The sequence below is a fragment of the Martes martes genome, assembly GCF_963455335.1.
Source record: "Martes martes genome assembly, chromosome: 14".
In the NCBI taxonomy this organism is placed as follows: domain Eukaryota; kingdom Metazoa; phylum Chordata; class Mammalia; order Carnivora; family Mustelidae; genus Martes; species Martes martes.
This window is the reverse complement of record NC_137902.1, coordinates 17100068-17118399: the sequence shown is the minus strand read 5'-3', so window position 1 is coordinate 17118399 and position 18332 is coordinate 17100068. Positions and strand designations below refer to the sequence as shown.

Genomic DNA, 18332 nt, shown 5'->3' with positions numbered 1-18332 from the left:
CTGATGTTATGGAAATGTTACCCCTAGATGTATACCCAATAGAGGGGCATTCATATATTAACCAAAAAACATGAACAAGATTTATAGCAGCCCTCTTTGCCTTGGCTGAAAGCAACCTGGAAGTTCATGTTCATTGTATACTAGTATATATTTACAATATACAATGAATAAACTTATACTGATCACATATTATACATTTGTCTTCCACTGTAGATAGGGTGCCTGGTTGGCTCAGTTGGTGGAGTGTGTAACTCTTGTTCTCAGAGTTGTGAGTTTGAGCCCACATTGGGTGTTAAGATTATTTAAAATATTAAAAAAAGAATTTTTTTTTGTTTTCCATTGTATACAGTAAAATACTGTACAGTAATGAAATTTAATTGGCACTACATTGTTGTTGTTTGTGTGTGAGTGTGAGAGGGAGAGAAAGGGTAAGCTTTATTTATACTCTCAAATTCTTACAACTTTTCATAAAGTCCTCATCCCTACCTCAGAGATGGCAGAAACTTTAATAAGAGATCTAGCCCCAGAGACAATACAGTGAATTTAATGTCCCCCCTACCCTTTGGGGTAGGGGAGGTCACACTACATACTGTCTGGCACTTTGGTGCAGAAAGGATTTGTTGGAGTGCCTGGGTGGCTCAGTTGGTTAAGCATCGCCTTTTTGGCTCAGGTCATGATCCCTACATCAGGCTCAGTAGTAAGTCTCCTTCTCCCTTTCCCTGCCCCTCCCCCTACTGTGCTCGCTCTCAGTCAAATAAATCAATGAAATCTTAAAAAATAAAAGTTGTGGGGGAGAGTATTTGGTCCCATCTCTTGCTGGCTTAGGATACTAAGAGGCACTTAAAGTTGGTTGTTCAACCTGGCCTCGGGTAGGGCAGAAGATGGACAGGGAGGTGGTCTGGGACAGATGGACCGACCATGTGTTTGGGCTCAAGTGCTTGTCAACAGAGGTGGTTGATCCTGGGGAGCGGCTGGGGCGACTGAGGGCCGCCTGAGTGTTCGGTCTGGGTGGATGTTGCTCTAGTGGACTTCCTCTGCCCAGTCCATCAGCTCGTGGCTCTGTGATCCCAGCTGCATCACCCCCACCCCGGGGTCCCCTCATGGAGTCACTGGCGTGGTTACCGTTCCTGCTGATGTCCCCCCTGCTGGTGCTGGGGGCAGTCTCAGCGGATGCAATGGGTCCCATCATGGCCCCAGAGCAGACCAAGTGGGGGCCTCCCAGACCACGGCCGCCATGGGGCAGGGGTCTCGCAGAGCTGATGAGGGCTGCACAGGAGGGTTTCCTCTGCAGCCCAGGGCTGTGCTGGGCAACGCCTCTCTCCAGCACCTGTAGCATCTCCAACCCCACCAGTCTGAATATCCTTCACTCAGAGCCATGGATCACATCCCCTGTGAGCCGCTGTTGCACCCCCTTCTGGCTTCACCACAACCAGGGGCCACTCCCGGGTCCTGGAGGACCCTCTGGAGTTGGGGCATGCGAGCAGGCTCCTGGCATGACCAGGGCAGCTTGGCACACACCAAGAGGCTGCCCGTGTCCCCAGCTCTCCCAGCCAAAGGCTGAGCACAGATTGCTGCCGCTCTGTTGTTGAATCTCATGCCTGTGTTAAACAAAAGAAGTGAGAACCAAAAGAGCACAGACGTTAGGATTGCACGTCTATACCGCAGGAGAACAGGCAAACTAATCTAGAATCATAAAAGACTCGAGACTGCTTTTCAGGTAGGATTGCCAGGTAAAATACAGCCCACCTGGTGAAATTTGAATTTCAGATTGAAAGCAAATAATTTTTTATTGTAAATATGTCCCGGGCACTATTTTTATTTGCTAAATCTGGCAACCCTACTTGGAGGGGACAGGAGGATGGCTTCTGTGGTTTTGATAACATCCTATTATCCTAATCCAGATGGTAGTTACATGGGTGTGTCTATTAGCAAGAATTCAGCAAGGTGCATGTTTATGATTTGTGTATTTTCCCTATGAATGTTATCCTTCAACAAAATGTTTTAGAAGTTTTCCTGGAACAGTCCATGAAAGGAGTCCCGGGGTCAGAACGTAGCCCGAATGTTTTTCCAGTTTTTCCGAGTCTCAGTTTCTTCATCTGTAAAACAGAAATCATTTTAACAAGACCTGTCCTCCTCACTGCACCTTGTGCGAGAGGAAGTACAAGTACAGAGCTGAGATACCTCGTGCCAGGAACCCCAGCCGGTGAGTGGCTCTGACAGGTTCGCACCCATCATTCTAGGACCCATGAGGTCACCCCCTCATCCTCCTGCTTGCCTACTGGAAAGTGCTCCTAAAACTCTAAAAGGCTTGACAAACGTCAGACTTGGCTTATAATTCTTTAGGGCAGGAAATTTTAATAAATTCAGAGTATGTTTGACCCTTGAAAAACAAGGGTCCACTTATTTGCAGATTTTTTTTACAGTACAGGTCTGTAAACGTATTTTCTTTTCCTTATAACTTTTTTTTTCTTTCTTTTTTAAAGATGTATTTATTTAGGGGTGCCTGGTTGGCTCAGTGGGTTAAAGCCTCTGCCTTCAGCTAAGGTCCTGATCTCCAGGTCCTGGAATTGAGCCCCACGTGGGGCTCCCTGCTCAGTGGGAGCCCGCTTCTCCTTCTCCCTCTGCTCCCCACTGCTCATGCTCTCTCTCAAATAAATCAATAAAATCTTTTAAAAAAAAAGTCTTTTTTTAAAAGGAGATTTTATTGATTTATTTGAGAGAGAACAAGAGCACATACACGTGAGAGCGAGGGGTGGGGTGCAAACCAGAAGGAGAAGAGAAAATCTAAGTAGACTCCCACTTAGCACAGAGGTGGTCTTGGGGCTCAAACTCACAACCCTGAGATCACCACCTGAGCCAAAACCAAGAATCAGACACTTAACCCATTGTACCACCCAGGTGTCCCTCCTTAGAGCTTTCTTTCTTTCTTTTTTTCTTATAGCTTTCTTAATAACATTTTCTTTTTTCTACCTTATTGTAAGAATACAGTATGTAATACATATAACATAAAAAATATGTGTTAATTGACTATGTTATCAGTAAGGCTTCTGGTCAACAGTAGGTCAATAGTAGTTAATCTGGAGGGAATCAACTGTGCATTTTCTGTTGTGTTTGGGAGGTCAGTGCTCCTTACCCCTTGCATTGTTCAAGGGTCAACTTATTTGCAAAAAATTTTTTAAGATTTTTATTTGAGAGAGAGCGCGTGCGCACACGCTCATGAGTGGGGAGAGGGGCAGCGGGAGAGGGAGAAGGAGAAACAGACCGCCTACTGAGTGTGGAGCCCAATTAGGGTCTTGATCCCAAGACCCTAAGATCATGACCTGAGCCCAGGTCAGCTGCTTAACCAAGTGAGCCACCCAGGCACCCCGTATTTGCACAATTTTAAGTATGAACAGGTGAGAAAACCTAAAGCTAGCTTCAGATTCTCAAAGGTGTCTCTGACACCCTCCCCTAAGAAATGGAAGAACTAACAGAGCTCCTGACCTGAAAGAGATGCTCCGGTCCAGAGTAGCCAGTAACAGCCTTGACCAGACTGAACCCCTGAAGTCCTATAACTTGGAATTCCACTTCTCACCTTTTGACCTAGCTTCCTCCTTTCTTTCCTCTTCAGTCAGCCCTAGGCCAACCACTTCTCCCGGAGGCCACCTCTCAGTGGTCTCCCATCTGAGAACAGAGGCCCCGGGGTGGGAGGGTGGCAGACCTCCCTCACTAGGGAACAGTGCCCTTGCTTAATTAGTGTTTGCAAAGGGTTGTGTGTTATTAAATTACTAGACAATGGAGATCAGGCCTTGGGGGTTTTTGAAATCTGGGTGGGAGGGATTTGCTCACTGGGTGGGAGGGATTTGCCTGGAGGCAGAGAGAGAGGAGGGTGACTGGGGACACTCTTGCGGTGGGGCTGCCCCCTCCCAATGGACAGCGCCACAAAGGGATTCTAAAGAGTCTTCCCTGCAACTGCCCAGCTTGTCTTTGGGTTGAAAGCCACCATTCCAGATGTGTTCATTTTGAGTGCAACTACTTTTCCTCTGTGCAATCCAGCTACCTTGAGAGGTGTAACTAGGAGGGATAGAATGACAGTGTAGAGCTAAGGCCTCCTGAGCCCTCGCATGGTGCCAGGACGCTGCTGAATCTGGGCATTTGATCTCTACCTGGACACACGTGTCAAGAAACAAAATTGGCCCTCATTGGAGGCCTCTGCAATCAAGGCAATTTGACATTTTATTTCATGGAATCCTAATGATAATACTCAGACATAGGTCTCATGTTCACATTTTATAGTTGAGTAAAGAGTCAGAATGATTTTTAGGTGGGTCCCAGGGCACACACTGAGAGAAGGCAGAGCCAAGGTTTGAACACTTCCGGTGAGCTCAAGATGCCCTCTTGTGTGGGGCATAGGTTTCCACCAGGGAGCGGAAGTGCCACAGATTAGAGAAGGTCCCCAGGCCATTCTCAGCCAGCCCTGGGTCAGCTGGAGGAAGGGGAAGATGGTCAGAGAACTGACTGACTTACCAAAATGATTGAGTTTATCACATTCCCTCCACAGAGGGCATTGGGTGGAGAGCCATGGTTCACCATTGGGGGGGATTTAGCTCCATATCCCCCACCCCCAGGGGATGTATGGCAATTTCTGCTTTTTTTTTTTTTTCTTGTTTAAAGATTTTATTTATTTGACAGAGAGATAGAGAGCACAAGTAAGCAGAGTGGTAGGCAGAGGGAGAGAGAGAAGCAGGCTCTCTGTGGAGCAGGGAGCCCCAAGCAGGGCTCGATCCCAGGACCCTGGAATCATGACCCGAGCCGAAGGCAGACACTTAACCAACTGAGCCACCCAGGTGTCTCCATATGGCAATTTCTGGAGACATTTTATACTGTTACAACTAGGGAGACAGTGCCAACATCAACTAGTGAGTAGAGACCAGAGATACTGCTCAGTATCCAACAACATACAGGACAGCTCTGTAACAACAAAGAATCGTTCAGTCCGAAACATTGTCGGCATCCAGGTTGACAAACCCCGGCACAGTTTTGGGGTAGGGAGAGTAAAAAATGGGATACATTGAGGAGAGAGCTCTGGGCATCCCAAAAGCATAAGTATGTGGTGGTGGGGGGAAACGGTTGGCCTTGAGGACAAATGTTCTCCACTTCACAGGATACCAGAGGGCTGGATGTGAGTTTTACTTTAAAGGAAACTATTTATATTTTTGCCAAGGTCCTCCTTCTACCCCCAGTGTATCACAGAAAAGTCGTGAGGGTAATTCTGTTGTTGGGTTGACCCAGGAGCCAGTGGCAAAAAAAGACCTGGACCGAGGAATCGGGAAACTTGAATTCCAGTCTGGGCCTGGCTGTGACCAGCCACGGGATGCTCTGTCAGCCTGTATCTCTTGGACCCCCAGCTTTCTTACCTGTAAAATGGGAACAATTAGATTTGCCCTCTCTACTTCACAAAATGTTGTGAGCAGCAAGTGAGACCATGTATGAGAAAGGGTTTGAGGAAAGATAGCCCCCTTTAACGAACAGAGGATGCCACCACCATGAAGCCTAAAGGCAGTCTCTGAGCGCCTTTTGGGGGAATGGCGTTTATTATTATTATTTTTTTAAATATTTATTTAATTTATTTGAGAGAGAGGGAGCACATGCGTGCATGGGGGGAGGGAGGGGCACAGGGGGAAGAGAGAGGGAATCTCAAGCAGACTCCTGGCTGAGCGGGGAGCCTGATATAGGGCTCCTTCTCGGGACACGGAGATCATGACCTGAGCTGAAATCAAGAGTCCGATGCTCAACTGACTGAGCCACTCAGTCACAGCTGGATGGGGCTTATTATTAATTTTCGAATTAAAGGCATGAAATGGAATCTCTTGTCACTAATGTGCTTTGAAATTCAAGTAGGAGAGTAAATCTGACGGAGGTTCAAAGTTATATATTAGATACAACGTCAACAACGACTACCTCGAAATATCCCCAGTTTGAGCGAGTTGGAGTGTATACCAGAGAAAAGGAGGAGGAAAGTCAAGGATTTATTGCTGAAAAGAGAAAAAAGCATTATCTTCCTTCCCACATCCAGTTGTTAAAACAAAGCCAGATAATATAAAAAAGCATTAACAATGAAAGTCAAAATTCCATTGTCTAGAAAAAAAAAGTGCTGTTGACATTTTGGAGCACATCCTTTCAAGTATTTTTAATGAACTATTTCACTGTTTAAAAAGAACTCTACAGTACTTGCTGTTTTTTAGCCAGCAAAAATTAACACAGACAGGGGCGCCTGGGTGGCTTAGTGGCTTAGCCTTTACCTTCGGCTCAGGTCATGATCTCGGGGTCCTGGGATTGAGCCCCACGTCAGGCTCTCTGCTCGGCGGGGAGCCTGCTTCCCCCTCTCTCTCTGCCTGCCTCTCTGTCTACTTGTGATCTCTCTGTCAAATAAATAAATAAATAAATAAATAAACACAGACAGCCAGACGATCACATTGGAAAGATGCTCCTCATATAGAGAAGTAGGCAAGTTTCCCTGGAAGAACCAAAGCCTGAAAGACGTTCATAGCAGATCCTTCCCTAAGAAATGCCCGTAGATAGTCATCACCTTGGCTGTTGGGGGGTGCGGGTGGGCTGCAGGGCCTGGCAGTGCGAGGAGGGTCTCCAGGCACACAGAAGCTTCCTGCCCTTGATAAACTCTGGCAGGAAGGAGAAGGGCGAGCGGCGGGATCTCTGCTGTTTCTCCCCTGCCCAGGACTTGGGTTGTTCCAGGAGCAGAGTCCGTGGCTGGGTAGGAATAAGAATTGTTTATGCCTGTGCTGTGCACAGACATGGAGAACCTGGACCATCGCTAGAAAGCGTGGGAAAATCAGGGTCTGGGTACATAAGCACGTAGAGAAAGACCACATTTCTAAGCCAGGGTTTGCTAGGAGGGGCACCTGTGCTTCTTAGGGGGTTTTGAGGTCATTATAACCTCTCACTCTCGGCATCCTGGAACCTTTAAGAAATAACGATTAATGCCTTCCCTCCTGCTCTAGGTATTTACAGTGTGCCCTCAGGCTACCTAGTGAGGCGTTTGCTCCGGATGACAGTCAGCCGGAAGCCTCGCTCTTGCTGAACCCTGTGCTGCAGGCTGTTGTCTACACTGCAATCTGAACCCGCTCTGGACCCGGAACTCATCATTTATCCTTCTTCCTTTTCCCTGTTCAAATGAAAGTTTCATTAGGAAATGGAAGCCACGAATATCATTGGAATTTAAAGAAACAACTGGGATTTTTGCGAGGGGGGAACAAAGGGGAGCTGACTCCAGTCTGGTCCCAAGTGATTCGATCAACATAGATTTTGGTCCTTCCTCAAGGACAGACGAGGGCTCAAAGCTGCTGTGGATTCCTGGAGGGACCAAGCCTCTAATATTCACACTCTGGACCTAGAAGTCTCCTTGGATCCTTCACCTCCTCTATCCCATGATGCTTTTGGCCAGAAGCAGGTGCGTCAGCCCACACCTAGATAAGTTACATGGAGAACAATGGTGTTGTCCTTTCCTGAAATTTCACCTGCTCTGTCCCTTGATGTAAACACCTTGTGAGACTGCTCCATGCTGGTTGACATTGTCTTTGCCTCAGTGTAAAGTGCCCATGTTTTTCTGGAAGGCTCTTGGATATGCATGACATTTCTGAACATAACAGTGGGCTTGGGCCAGCGAGGAGGCTTTGTAAGAAAGGATGGGGTCACTGGAGCTATTTAAAAAAAAAAGAGAGAGAAAGACAAGAAAACCTCAGGCATTTTAATATGTTAAATACAGACCCAATTATTAATTCTAAGGACTTGTACAAACCAACCTAGTTGAAACTTTTTTCACCTTTTTCTGCCTTTTCCCCCCTTCTCAGAAACATTTAGACCTACCCTATGGCAATGACTATCGGGAAGTCTCTATCCTGTATATCAGGGTAGCACAAATAATTCAGCGTAGAGCAGCCCAGATCCTGTAGCCTGGCATTAGGATAAGTATATCTTAAGAAAGTTCTTATGCAGACTTGGCTTCAGGCAATAAAACGTCATAGACGTATAACTGTAGCAAGCGAAATTTCTAGGGAGCAAATTAGGCTGAAAACATCTTCTAGAGATGGCTAGAAAGGAATCGTACACCACCCCAAAAGAAGGCAAGTTATGCAGTAAATGTTTCATTCATTGGCCTTCTTCCATTACTATTAGGGTTAAAAGACATCTTGTCAATAAGAAAGGTATATTTACGGAGGACTGATGTCTTTCGAAAGGCGGCTCCTGTCACAGATGCCTGTGCGGTAGTGATCCACTCATGAAGGCAGGTGATGAAACGCTGTACAAATGCATACATCTCCCCATTAACCCTTGGATCATCAGGCATTATTGTCACTTTATTACCCAGACCTGTCATTAGCTGAAGCAAGGTGATCAAGCCAGGCACTTCAGAAAAATGCCAGAACAGAACAGTGTTCCTTAGGGTTTCAAGAAGTGGGGATATGCCTTTCCATGTCCCTTGACAGAATCATTGGGGAAAAATAAAAGGATGCCTGTGAAGTGGGCCTTTTTTGCCTACCCCTTCCTCCTGCTAAAGCTGAAAACTCTCAGAGGTGTCCAATTTTTAGTGTTCCTATGTTGGCTCAGGGAGTAGCTTTCCTCAAGGTCCAAATAAGGAACCATCACCCACGCAGAACAAAAAGCAAGCAGAAAATCTCACAGTGGAAGCAGGACTTCGGCTTCAAAACATTTCCCCATTTTATAGCTTCCTTATGTTTTCAGATTCTTTTTTTGGCTTCCCTCAGTCAGCACAGTCCCTGCATAGATAAGTCCAACACAGTGGGTACCGATCATCCATCTTGGAACCCAGGTCTTAACGGAAAAATCACACGGAATACATAACACACACACGCATACGTGTACACGTCACTGTTGAGGGTCATTGAGTGGATCTGGCTGAGCGGTTGGGGGAGCTGAGTGTGGCGGTCAACAGGTATTCTCCACTTCCGGTGAGTTTTTCCTAAATCCCAAAGCCAAACTTCCAACATGCTTTGTCCTCTTTGCTGGTGTGCTGGTGAACCTCTTAGCATAACTAGGGTGTGGGCTTAAACTGTGGAATCATGAGCCCCCTGAGTGTTAAAGAAGGACCTGGGGAAATACCCTGTCCAACCACCTCATCTGTCAGGTGAGACAGTTCTGAGGACAAAGGTAACAGTTGGCCTATTTCTGCCATCCCCATCAAGCACATTCCCATTGGTTGGAGGGCACCTACCACTCCGCCATGGCTCCCCCATAGGGAACCAATGCCCGAAGAATGATTTATATCTGCTGAAACCTCCTTTCCCACTCCCCAATAGGGATGGACAAGGAAGGATCCCTGGGAAAGGTGACCTGCTCACTTAATTTTCAAGGGAAAATGCAGATGACTCATACCAACACATGTCCACAGGGATTGAACGGACAGCTGACTGGGAGGAGACAACAGAGGAGTGGAGAAAGCAGAAAGGCAGTGGATGAGGAGGAGAAGCAGGAAGAAAGAGAGGCTGAGGCACGGTCTCCTTACAGTTTTGGACCTCGGTTGGCCCCAGGAATGGGCACCGAAGAAAGAGGTCATAGCTTCTCCACCACCCTGCCCCCCTCCCAATCTGCAAGACCCCTTGGCTCAGGCCAAAGTCAGAACTGGTCTGGTGTCCTCCCTGTGTTCTTCGAACCCCCTACTACTGGGGCAGAACTCATGGTCTTGTAAACCAGGAGTCATCTAGAGAGAGAAGTTGCCTCCACACCTGGACACAAGCCAACTGTTGTTTAAAACTCCACATTGAATCTATAAAATACATGTCCACATTGCGAGCCAACCTGACTTTTTTAAGAAGTGTATTATATTCCCCTGCTCTTTGCCAATTGCAATTCCACACCCTCTTCCTCCCCCACCTCCCACCCAGGCATCACCTGAAGCCCTTCCGGATACTTGCGCGTTACTGACCCTCTGAGATCTTGCGGGTCTCCCCAAGCCTTTTTATGGCACGAAGCAATGAAATTAAATGTGGCACATGTGCTATCATGGAATAACTTTTAATTGCTTAATTAAATCAGAGATTTAAAGGAGGAAAGATTCAAGAGTTTCCTTTGAATGAGAAATATGAGGGTATGCCAAAGTGGATAAGGTTACTAATCATTGGAAGAAAGCTGTTAGTATTTACATATGCTAAAAATGCAGGCCAGGACATTAAAAACAATAAGTACATGCTTTAAAATTTCCATTCAGTGTATTTATGAGCTTTTCTTATCCAGGTAGTCCTATAGAGGACATAGAAGACCTCATTATCCAACTTAATTCAGATCAGGGTTAGATTAAAAAAATAAAACCGCACAGGACAAAGAAATTGCCATAAAATTGAGTTACTATGAATGTGTTCCAGTTTAAGTAAATAAGCCCTTAAAACAGGCTTTAGGAAAGTCTATGCTGTACACAGACGGACTCGGGCACACTAGGTATGCAGGTGACAATTAGCAAGTGTGAAAAGCTATGGTCATTCGCTAAATGTGTAAATCTAAAGGCAACCAAGTGAAAAGACCTACGAAAAGGAAACTGTTAAATCCATTTGTACATGGATTTAACAGTGAAGCATTTCATTCTTCATGTTTTTACTTGGTGTCTTGAAATAATCCCCTTTCTGTCTCCACTCTCCCTCTTAGAAACTGTGCCCGCCTTATTTATTTATGAAGTCTGAAGGTTAGTCCTACCTGCTGAGACTAATTAGCCCTGTGCTTTGTATCCTATGCAATCCTGTCTGATTAAATGTACACATTTGTTTTACTTCTTTTCTGGCTTCTTCTCACTCTACTTCTGATTTTCTGATTAATATTAAAGTTGGGAGTTACAGTGATTCTCCTCTGTAGGTCCCCCCACCCCCATTTTATTTTGCCTGCATCTTTACTCTTTAGTGTGCTAATGTGGTTGTGAATTTTTCCCAGTGCAGGGGAATTCACTGGCCTTGTCAATCTTGGTATCATTATTTTTAGTAGACTTCTTTCTGAGACCTTAGCCTATAAAACAGTTTTGCTGAAACCCAAACTCTCTAAATATTACATGGCAAATTTGCTTTCTTTTAGAAACCTTAGGTGCTGATGGGCCGGTTGGAACGAATGTGAGTTTTTTTTGGAAATTGGTGGGATAATTTAGTACATCATGGACTGCAGACCAATGCTGTTCCTAACAGATAATTTGCTAATTCCTATTGATTTCTTTTTTTCTTTTTTTGTCCCCCCCCCTTTCATGTTGTAGTATCCGGTCCACTTCTCATCGGATATTTGCAAGAAAATGAGTGCTCCTGCTCCAACATCCAGGAAGACTATGTTTTGGGAGAGTCAGACCTTTTCCTCTTTAACATAATTCTGTTCCCCATTTTGTAGCAAATCTGCTCCCCAGGCGAGTGCCTAAAAACAACAATACCTGCCTCAAACCCCAGGTTTTCCACCTCCTCCCAGAGCTCTTTCAGCATCAGCAGTGGTTAGCAATTTCCTGTCAGAGCCATCTACATCTTGATTATTTGGCCGGTCTTTTGGGGATTTCATTTCACACCCCCTTGGAGAAAGACTCCAGCACCACTGATCCCAGGGGTTGGTGAACTTTCAGTTTTATTTTCCCTGGCGGTGTTAACGCCCAAACTTTTCACCTCCAAAGGCAGAGAGGACTTTGAATCCCAGCTCATTTCTTACCACCTCCAACGTCAGTTACCAAAGGGGGGGGGGGGACAACACTTTACATTGAAAAGAACCACGTATTTTTCCTTAAGGATATTTTTAATGCCCCTGACTAACACTAGAGTATTTGATTGTTTTTTGGACAAAAAGTCATCTTGGTATATTTATTCTAGTGAGACTTAAGATTTAACGAAATGACTCACTATTAATAAACAAAAAGGGGAGGGAAGACCTCGTGGGCTAATAGTTTCTTTCACTGCAGATGACCAGGAACTTTGCCCAGCTCCCCACTTCCCCAAGCTCTCTGAAAGTGGAGGGTTGATCTTTCTTTTTGACCACTTCTGTTAGATCCCCGCCCAAGGGTGGCTGATTTCCCTGCTGGATTAGCCACTAAGCGACACCCCACCCCCCAACCCCTTCCCCACAGTACTCTCCTCCTTTTCCCCTTCCTTAAGACTTATTTCTAATATTTCCAAAGTGCACTTTTTCTGGGCCTCTCCCCATCCCCGCCCCCCAAGTGGGCTTTCCTTCCGCCTTCCTCGGCTCGGATTCCTGACTCGGTCGCCACCCCCTTCCCCTCCTCTTCCACTCCGCATTGTCCTTCCGAAGCCGCCCCCCTCCCGGAGCGAGTCCTGTACCCTCGCCCAGACTCGCGGGCTCGCACCCACTCAGCGAAGGCCTTTCCCCCTGCACACTCCTCCCTCCGACTCTCTCCCCCCTCCTCCCCCGCCCCTCTCCTCCTCCTCCTCCTCCTCTCCCTCCTCCCTCTCCCGGCGCCCGAAAGGATCATTGTTAGCCGCCCCCGCCCCGCCCACCCCGGCTGTTTATTTATGCACACGTCACCGGGCCGGCCCCGCCCCCCGGCATCTCATTAAGCGAGTGTGTTCCTCTCGCCCTGTCAATAATCTCCGCTCCCAGACTACTCCGTTCCTCCGGATTTCGATCCCCCTTTTTCTATCTGTCAATCAGCGCCGCCTTTGAACTGAAAAGCTCTCAGTCTAACTTCAACTCACTCAAATCCGAGCGGCACGAGCTCCTCCTGTATCTTCGGCTTCCCCCCCCTTTGCTCTTTATATCTGACTTCTTGTTGTTGTTGGTGTGTTTTTTTTTTTACCCCCCTTTTTTATTTATTATTTTTTTGCACATTGATCGGATCCCTGGGAACGAGAGAAAAAAGAAACCCAAACTCACGCGTGCAGAAGATCTCCCCCCCTTTCCCCTCCCCTTCTCCCTCTTTCCCCTCCCCAGGAGAAAAAGACCCCAAAGCAGAAAAAAAAGTTCACCTTGGACTCGTCTTTTTCTTGTAACATTTTTGGGGGGGGGCAAAACTTTTTGGGGTTTTTTTTTTTTTTTTTTTTTTTTGCTTTTCTTCCTCCTTCATTTTTCTTCCAAAATTGCTGCTGGTGGGTGAAAAAAATGCCGCAGCTGAACGGCGGTGGAGGAGATGACCTAGGCGCCAACGACGAACTGATTTCCTTCAAAGACGAGGGCGAGCAGGAGGAGAAGAGCTCCGAAAACTCCTCGGCAGAGAGGGATTTAGCTGATGTCAAATCGTCTCTAGTCAATGAATCAGAAACAAATCAAAACAGCTCCTCCGATTCCGAGGTAGGAAAAGCCCCTCGGGCTGGTGGGGTCTTGAGTCTATTTCCTGGGCTTGGCAAACGGTGCCGAGAGGGGAGGAATCGGGGCCGGGGGCGCCGCGGGGCCGGGCGGGCGGCGTGCGCGCGGTGCCACCATTGCAGAAACTTGTAACCCTGTTTTCTCTCCCCCCCCAAAACCCCTCCACCCCGCTGATCCTTTTTCTCCCCCTTCTCCCCCCTCTGCGTGGCGTTTGCCCCTCGCCCTCCCCACCTCCACCCCTCCGGGAAGGCGGAAAGACGGCCTCCGCCTCGCTCCGAAAGTTTCCGAGATAAATCCCGGGAAAGTTTGGAAGAAGGTGAGTACGCCCCGCGCGCCCCGCAACCGCCCGGAGCCGCCCCCCGGGCCCGCAGCCCCGCGCGCCCCGGCCCCGCGCCCCGCTCGGCCCGGCCGCGTGCCGGCCCTGCCGGGGCGCCCGGCTACTTGGGGCACTTTCTAAAAAGTTTCTCCTCGCTCTCTCCCGCTCGGCGCGGCCGCCGCCGTCCCCTCGCCGCCCCGCCATGTTAGCGGCCAAGAGGCAAGATGGAGGGCTCTTTAAGGGGCCACCGTATCCCGGCTACCCCTTCATCATGATCCCCGACCTGACGAGCCCCTACCTCCCCAACGGATCGCTCTCGCCCACCGCCCGAACCGTAAGTGCCTCCTCGCCCGGCCCCCGCCCGCTGCCCGCCCGCCCGGCCCCGCATGCGGCCCCTGCCCTGCCCCCTCCCTCTCCTCCCCTCCCCTCCCTCGCTCCCTCCCTCCCCGCCTCCCCCTCCCCGCCTCCTCCCCTCCCCGCCTCCCCTCCCCCGCTCGCGGCCCAGGCAGCCCGAAACTCTCCAAACTTTTCTGCCTTTTGTGGACTGGATTTGTTTGCACTTCGCCATGTTCTTGCTTTCAGTTTGCTGCCTCGTGATGTTGGGGAGACCTTTCTTTCCAAGCAGGGCTTTGTTGGGCTGGGGGGGAAAGAGAAGAACTTTTTTTTTTTTTTTTTTTTTTTTTTGCGCTCTGATTTTCCCCCTCCCCCTGTGGTGGTGTTGTTTGTTTCACCCTGGGAAGACGACTGTGTGGCTCTTTCTTTTCGCTCGCTCTCTCTCCCTCTCTCTTCCTTCCCTCTTCTGTGGCGTCTTGGGTTTTCCCCGGTTAACCCCTTGGCTGCCGCTGCCGGGGCCCGAGTGACTGGGCTGCGTCCGACGCGCGGGATAGAGAGTGGATTTTCCTGCAGGCGTTGGACTGGAGAAGTAGCTAGCGCGCGGAGCCCGGGGCCCTGGAGAAGCGCCTCGGCTTTCTCTTTCGGCTGGTTATTTATTTAGCTTTCTAGTGGCGATCGCTGGCTCTCAGCCCCCCTCCCCCTTTCCTCTGGAAGGTCACGCTTCCCAGACTGGTCCCACTGCAAACTTGGGGGCTCTGGGCTGGCTTTTCTTTGGCAACCCCGCAGGGCCGCGAGCGCCCTGGGCGCAGAGGCGGGCTCGGCTGCGGGGCGCGCTGGCTGCGGGCTCTCCCGGGCCGCGCGGAGTCGGGAGGCCCCTGTGACCGGGTTCTTGGTTTGTGTACAGCCGGGATGGCCTCTTCTGGGCGGATTCGATGTATTTCTAGGGGATTTTGGTGCCTTGGGGCTCATAGCCCGGTCTGCGTTCGCCAGCTTCCGAGAAGGCCCTCAGTGGGCCCTGGGTGAGGGGATCAGAGACCAGGGTTTGCCGGCCCAAGGGTGTGTAGAAGGTGAGGGAGGCCAAGGGCGCCTCTCCTTCAAGGGAGTGGGCTGCTTCTCGCCGGGCACCCAACTTTGGGGGCCCCAGGGCGGCACCGGGTGCCGGCTTCGTGGGTGCTTCCCGCAGCGTGCGTTCCGCGCCCACCCCTGACATTTGTATTAATACGGCTCATCCCCTTCTCCGGCCGGCCTCTGCCCCCTGCCCTTGCCCTGAACCCCTCCCTCCACCCCCCACCCCAATCCCACCTTCTTGTTAAAAGCCTGGATCGCCAATCTGTAGAGACAGCCTTTGGACGTTTGTGCCGGGTTTCCCGGGATTGTCATTTTGCACCTTTTCTGGTTTGGTCCCCTTACTCCTTATTTACACACACTACTTTTGATTTTTCTTTTTCGGTAACTCGAGATAGCAATTTGAAATAATGTACTCAGTGTTCAGCAGCCGTGGATTCGGTTCTAATGGCCGAGGGCTGGCCGGTCGGGAGGCGATCCGATCTACAAGTGTTTCTAAGCATTAAAATATTAACTATCAGGTTTTACTTGTTTTTTGGGCCCTGGCAAAAAGGGCAAGGGCATGCCAGACCAGTCATTTTTTATGGCCAGGAAAGAGAAATAATTATCCCCCCCTCCCTCGCACCCTGTACCCAGGCTTCTGCATGCTTGGGAAGCTGGTAGAGCGTTTCAGCCCGACCTCCTCCTGCGGGGCCAGCTCCGCCAGGCTGCGGGGGCCGGGCTGTGGGGTTGCAGCTGTAGGGGAAGCACAGACCGGTTACGTTGTATTTTTCTTGGGAGCTCGTGGGCATCTTAAACCGGGAGCATTCGGCTCAGAATCCGAGAGGGTTTGTGTAGTGACCAACCCGACCAAGCCACATTCCAAAGTAACCCTGAGAATTTCTTACTCTCCTCCCCTCCCCCTTCGATGGATTCCTCTCCGGTATTATTTAAAAATCCACTTAGCCATCCGAAAGGCCATCTGAATATTGAGCTTTGATGGCGGGCTTCTTGGCCTTTCTTGACTCTTTTCAAACTCCCAGTCTGACTGCTGGCGATCTTGCCCCACAGTTGTGTTGTGCTGTAATTAGGAAACAGGAAAATGGTTAAAGGCAAGTAAATGATTTCCTGGTGCGAAAAGGAAGGCTCCCAACCCTTCGGTCCCCTTTGTGGGCATTATAGGAATAGACCGCTCCAGCTATTTTAATTGTGGACGTAGCGGGTGGCCTTGTGCTCTGACATCAGATGGAGTATGAGAGGACATTTCTGAACTCAGTAGGCAGTTTTGAGATTTGCATGTCAAACACCAACAGACATCTTTGTGTGTGCTGCCCCTTCCTCCTTCCTCTCGGTTACCTGGGTTAGAGCCTGTGCTCCAAAATTAAAGTTATTTATTTAGGCCAGTAAGCAGAGCAATAGAAATGGGGACGAGAGGCTGTTGCGTGTCACTTCTGACGTCTTCGATCAGAGGGCCAGCTTGCAATTTCAGATTTGATAACCGCTGCCGAGGGCATCTGTAGGCAAGATAGGGGTCTTTTAATGCTCCCCTGAAATTCTTAGTGCTTCACAGAGTGGGTTTTCGAGGGCAAGGTGTAAAGACCAGCTAGCTGGATGCTTCCTTTTCCCGACCCTCCTTGGTGGTGGTGTTTTTGCTGCGGCTTCTGTTCCTTGTTAGTGTACCTGTAAGCAGCTGCGTCCTTTAAAAAAGCAAACTCTTTGGATCCCTGATTTCTGCTTTTCTGTTTAAGAATGTAAAGAATTAAGGAGTATCGTTAAATCAGCTATGATGAATAAAACATTATCTCAAGAATAATGCTTTAATTGCCGAAGACGCCATAAAGCTCGATAGTAATAATTTTATTTTAAAACGACAAAGCCTTCTGCATAATATTAATTTAGTCTTTGATACAGTAATAGGAAGGGCTTTTAAAAAGACAGATTCGAATACAAAACTGCATTAAGGAGAGAGGTCTGGTTAAGTAGATGGTAAGTGATAGAAGAGCAAATATTAGAACTGTGGTAACATTTGTATATTAAAGATAAGAGTGTTGTTACCATATTGAAGGTGATAGGAAAAAGTAAGTTTCACGTTTCTCCCCCCCCTCCCCCCCTTGCCAAACGAGAAGTAGGAGCAGGGTGGTGGGGATTCTGCTTAGGTCTGAGATTTCTTTTTAAGACTTGATTATCAGAGCGCTCGCATCTTCTTACAGCCCAAAGTTAGTTGGTTTTTTTAAACTGAGCTGTTGGCTACTAGGTTGAACAAATAAGTAAGCAGCATCTTGAATTCATTTTTGAACTAGGAATCCAGCATTTAAAAGAAACCAAGAGGGGCCTATTCATTGGGGTTTTATTAAGCGGGGCAAATATCTTCTCTTTCTGGCTTGTGAAAAATGGATGTTTTTTCCTCTCACTCAAACAACATAATCCTTTCTAATACAAAAGATTTAGACCTCGAGAGTGTGAAGGGTTAATGGTGGTCCTTCCCTGGTTGTCCTCTCACCCCCCACCTTCGCCCCTGATTGTTTTGACAACACTTTTCAAAGTGTGACATTCCAAGCCCCTACATAACAATGTAATATTACTGTAATTACACAGGTCATTACATTTTAAATAGAGAACAATAAAATGCTTATCGCCCTGAAAAAGAACAGGTGTTCTCGCGCTTCTTTGGTATTTATGCTAATTGTTTTTCATCTCCTTCAGAAATATTTATGGCGAACATGTTTAGATTCCAATCTCAACGCAACAGCATTAATTCTGTGCTAATCTTTATAGGTTGGGGTTTAATGTCTGCAGTATGGATTATGGGCTCAACATGCACCCAATAAGTCATATTTTAATGATTATAAATTTAGTATGCCAGCGCTTTGCAGTTTGTTGAAATTAACGCTTTCTGAACCCCCCAAACGAGCTATTAGGCAGCTGGGGGCCCGAAGTGCTTATTGGGAAGCAGTGTTTTTGGAAACTTTGGACTGCTTAAGGGAAGTAGCTTTTACTGATGCCCCCTATCTGATTGAGAAAAGATTTGGAGGCAAACAATCCTGGTTCTGGCTAGGAGTTTTCCACCTTGATTTTAATTTTACTGATACGGATTTCATTTAGAGTCACTGCTGGAAGCTAGTCAGCTTTCTGTTTCTTAGCAAGCTGTGAAAAAGTTACAGGAAGGTTTCCGGGGGCTGGCAGATCCAGAATGCTTTTCTGTTAGCAGCCCAGGATAACTGCAGTTCTGCGCGCCATTAAAAAAATATTTGCTTTAGAAAACTAGCATTTTAATAGTTGCACCAGAGGCTGTGCTTTCAAAGATTACAGTAGAAGCCTTTGCAGGTTTTGAATGCCTCCTCACATCCCACGAGGTGCC

The 18332-nt window shown here is 48.1% G+C and overlaps 1 protein-coding gene across 26 annotated transcripts in view; it reads left to right on the top strand.

Moving 5' to 3' along the window:
- The first annotated feature begins 12903 nt into the window (after nucleotides 1–12903).
- The window catches only part of TCF7L2 (transcription factor 7 like 2), a 196373-nt gene continuing 190944 nt past the window's right edge, over nucleotides 12904–18332 (top strand). For all 26 annotated transcript variants that reach the window (XM_080822637.1, XM_080822634.1, XM_080822635.1 and 23 more), the window contains exons 1-3: nucleotides 12904–13266; nucleotides 13531–13597; nucleotides 13807–13931. In XM_080822637.1, coding sequence (XP_080678763.1) covers nucleotides 13078–13266; nucleotides 13531–13597; nucleotides 13807–13931 — 381 coding nt within the window. In that variant the 5' untranslated portion in view covers nucleotides 12904–13077. The remainder of the gene's footprint in view (nucleotides 13267–13530; nucleotides 13598–13806; nucleotides 13932–18332) is intronic.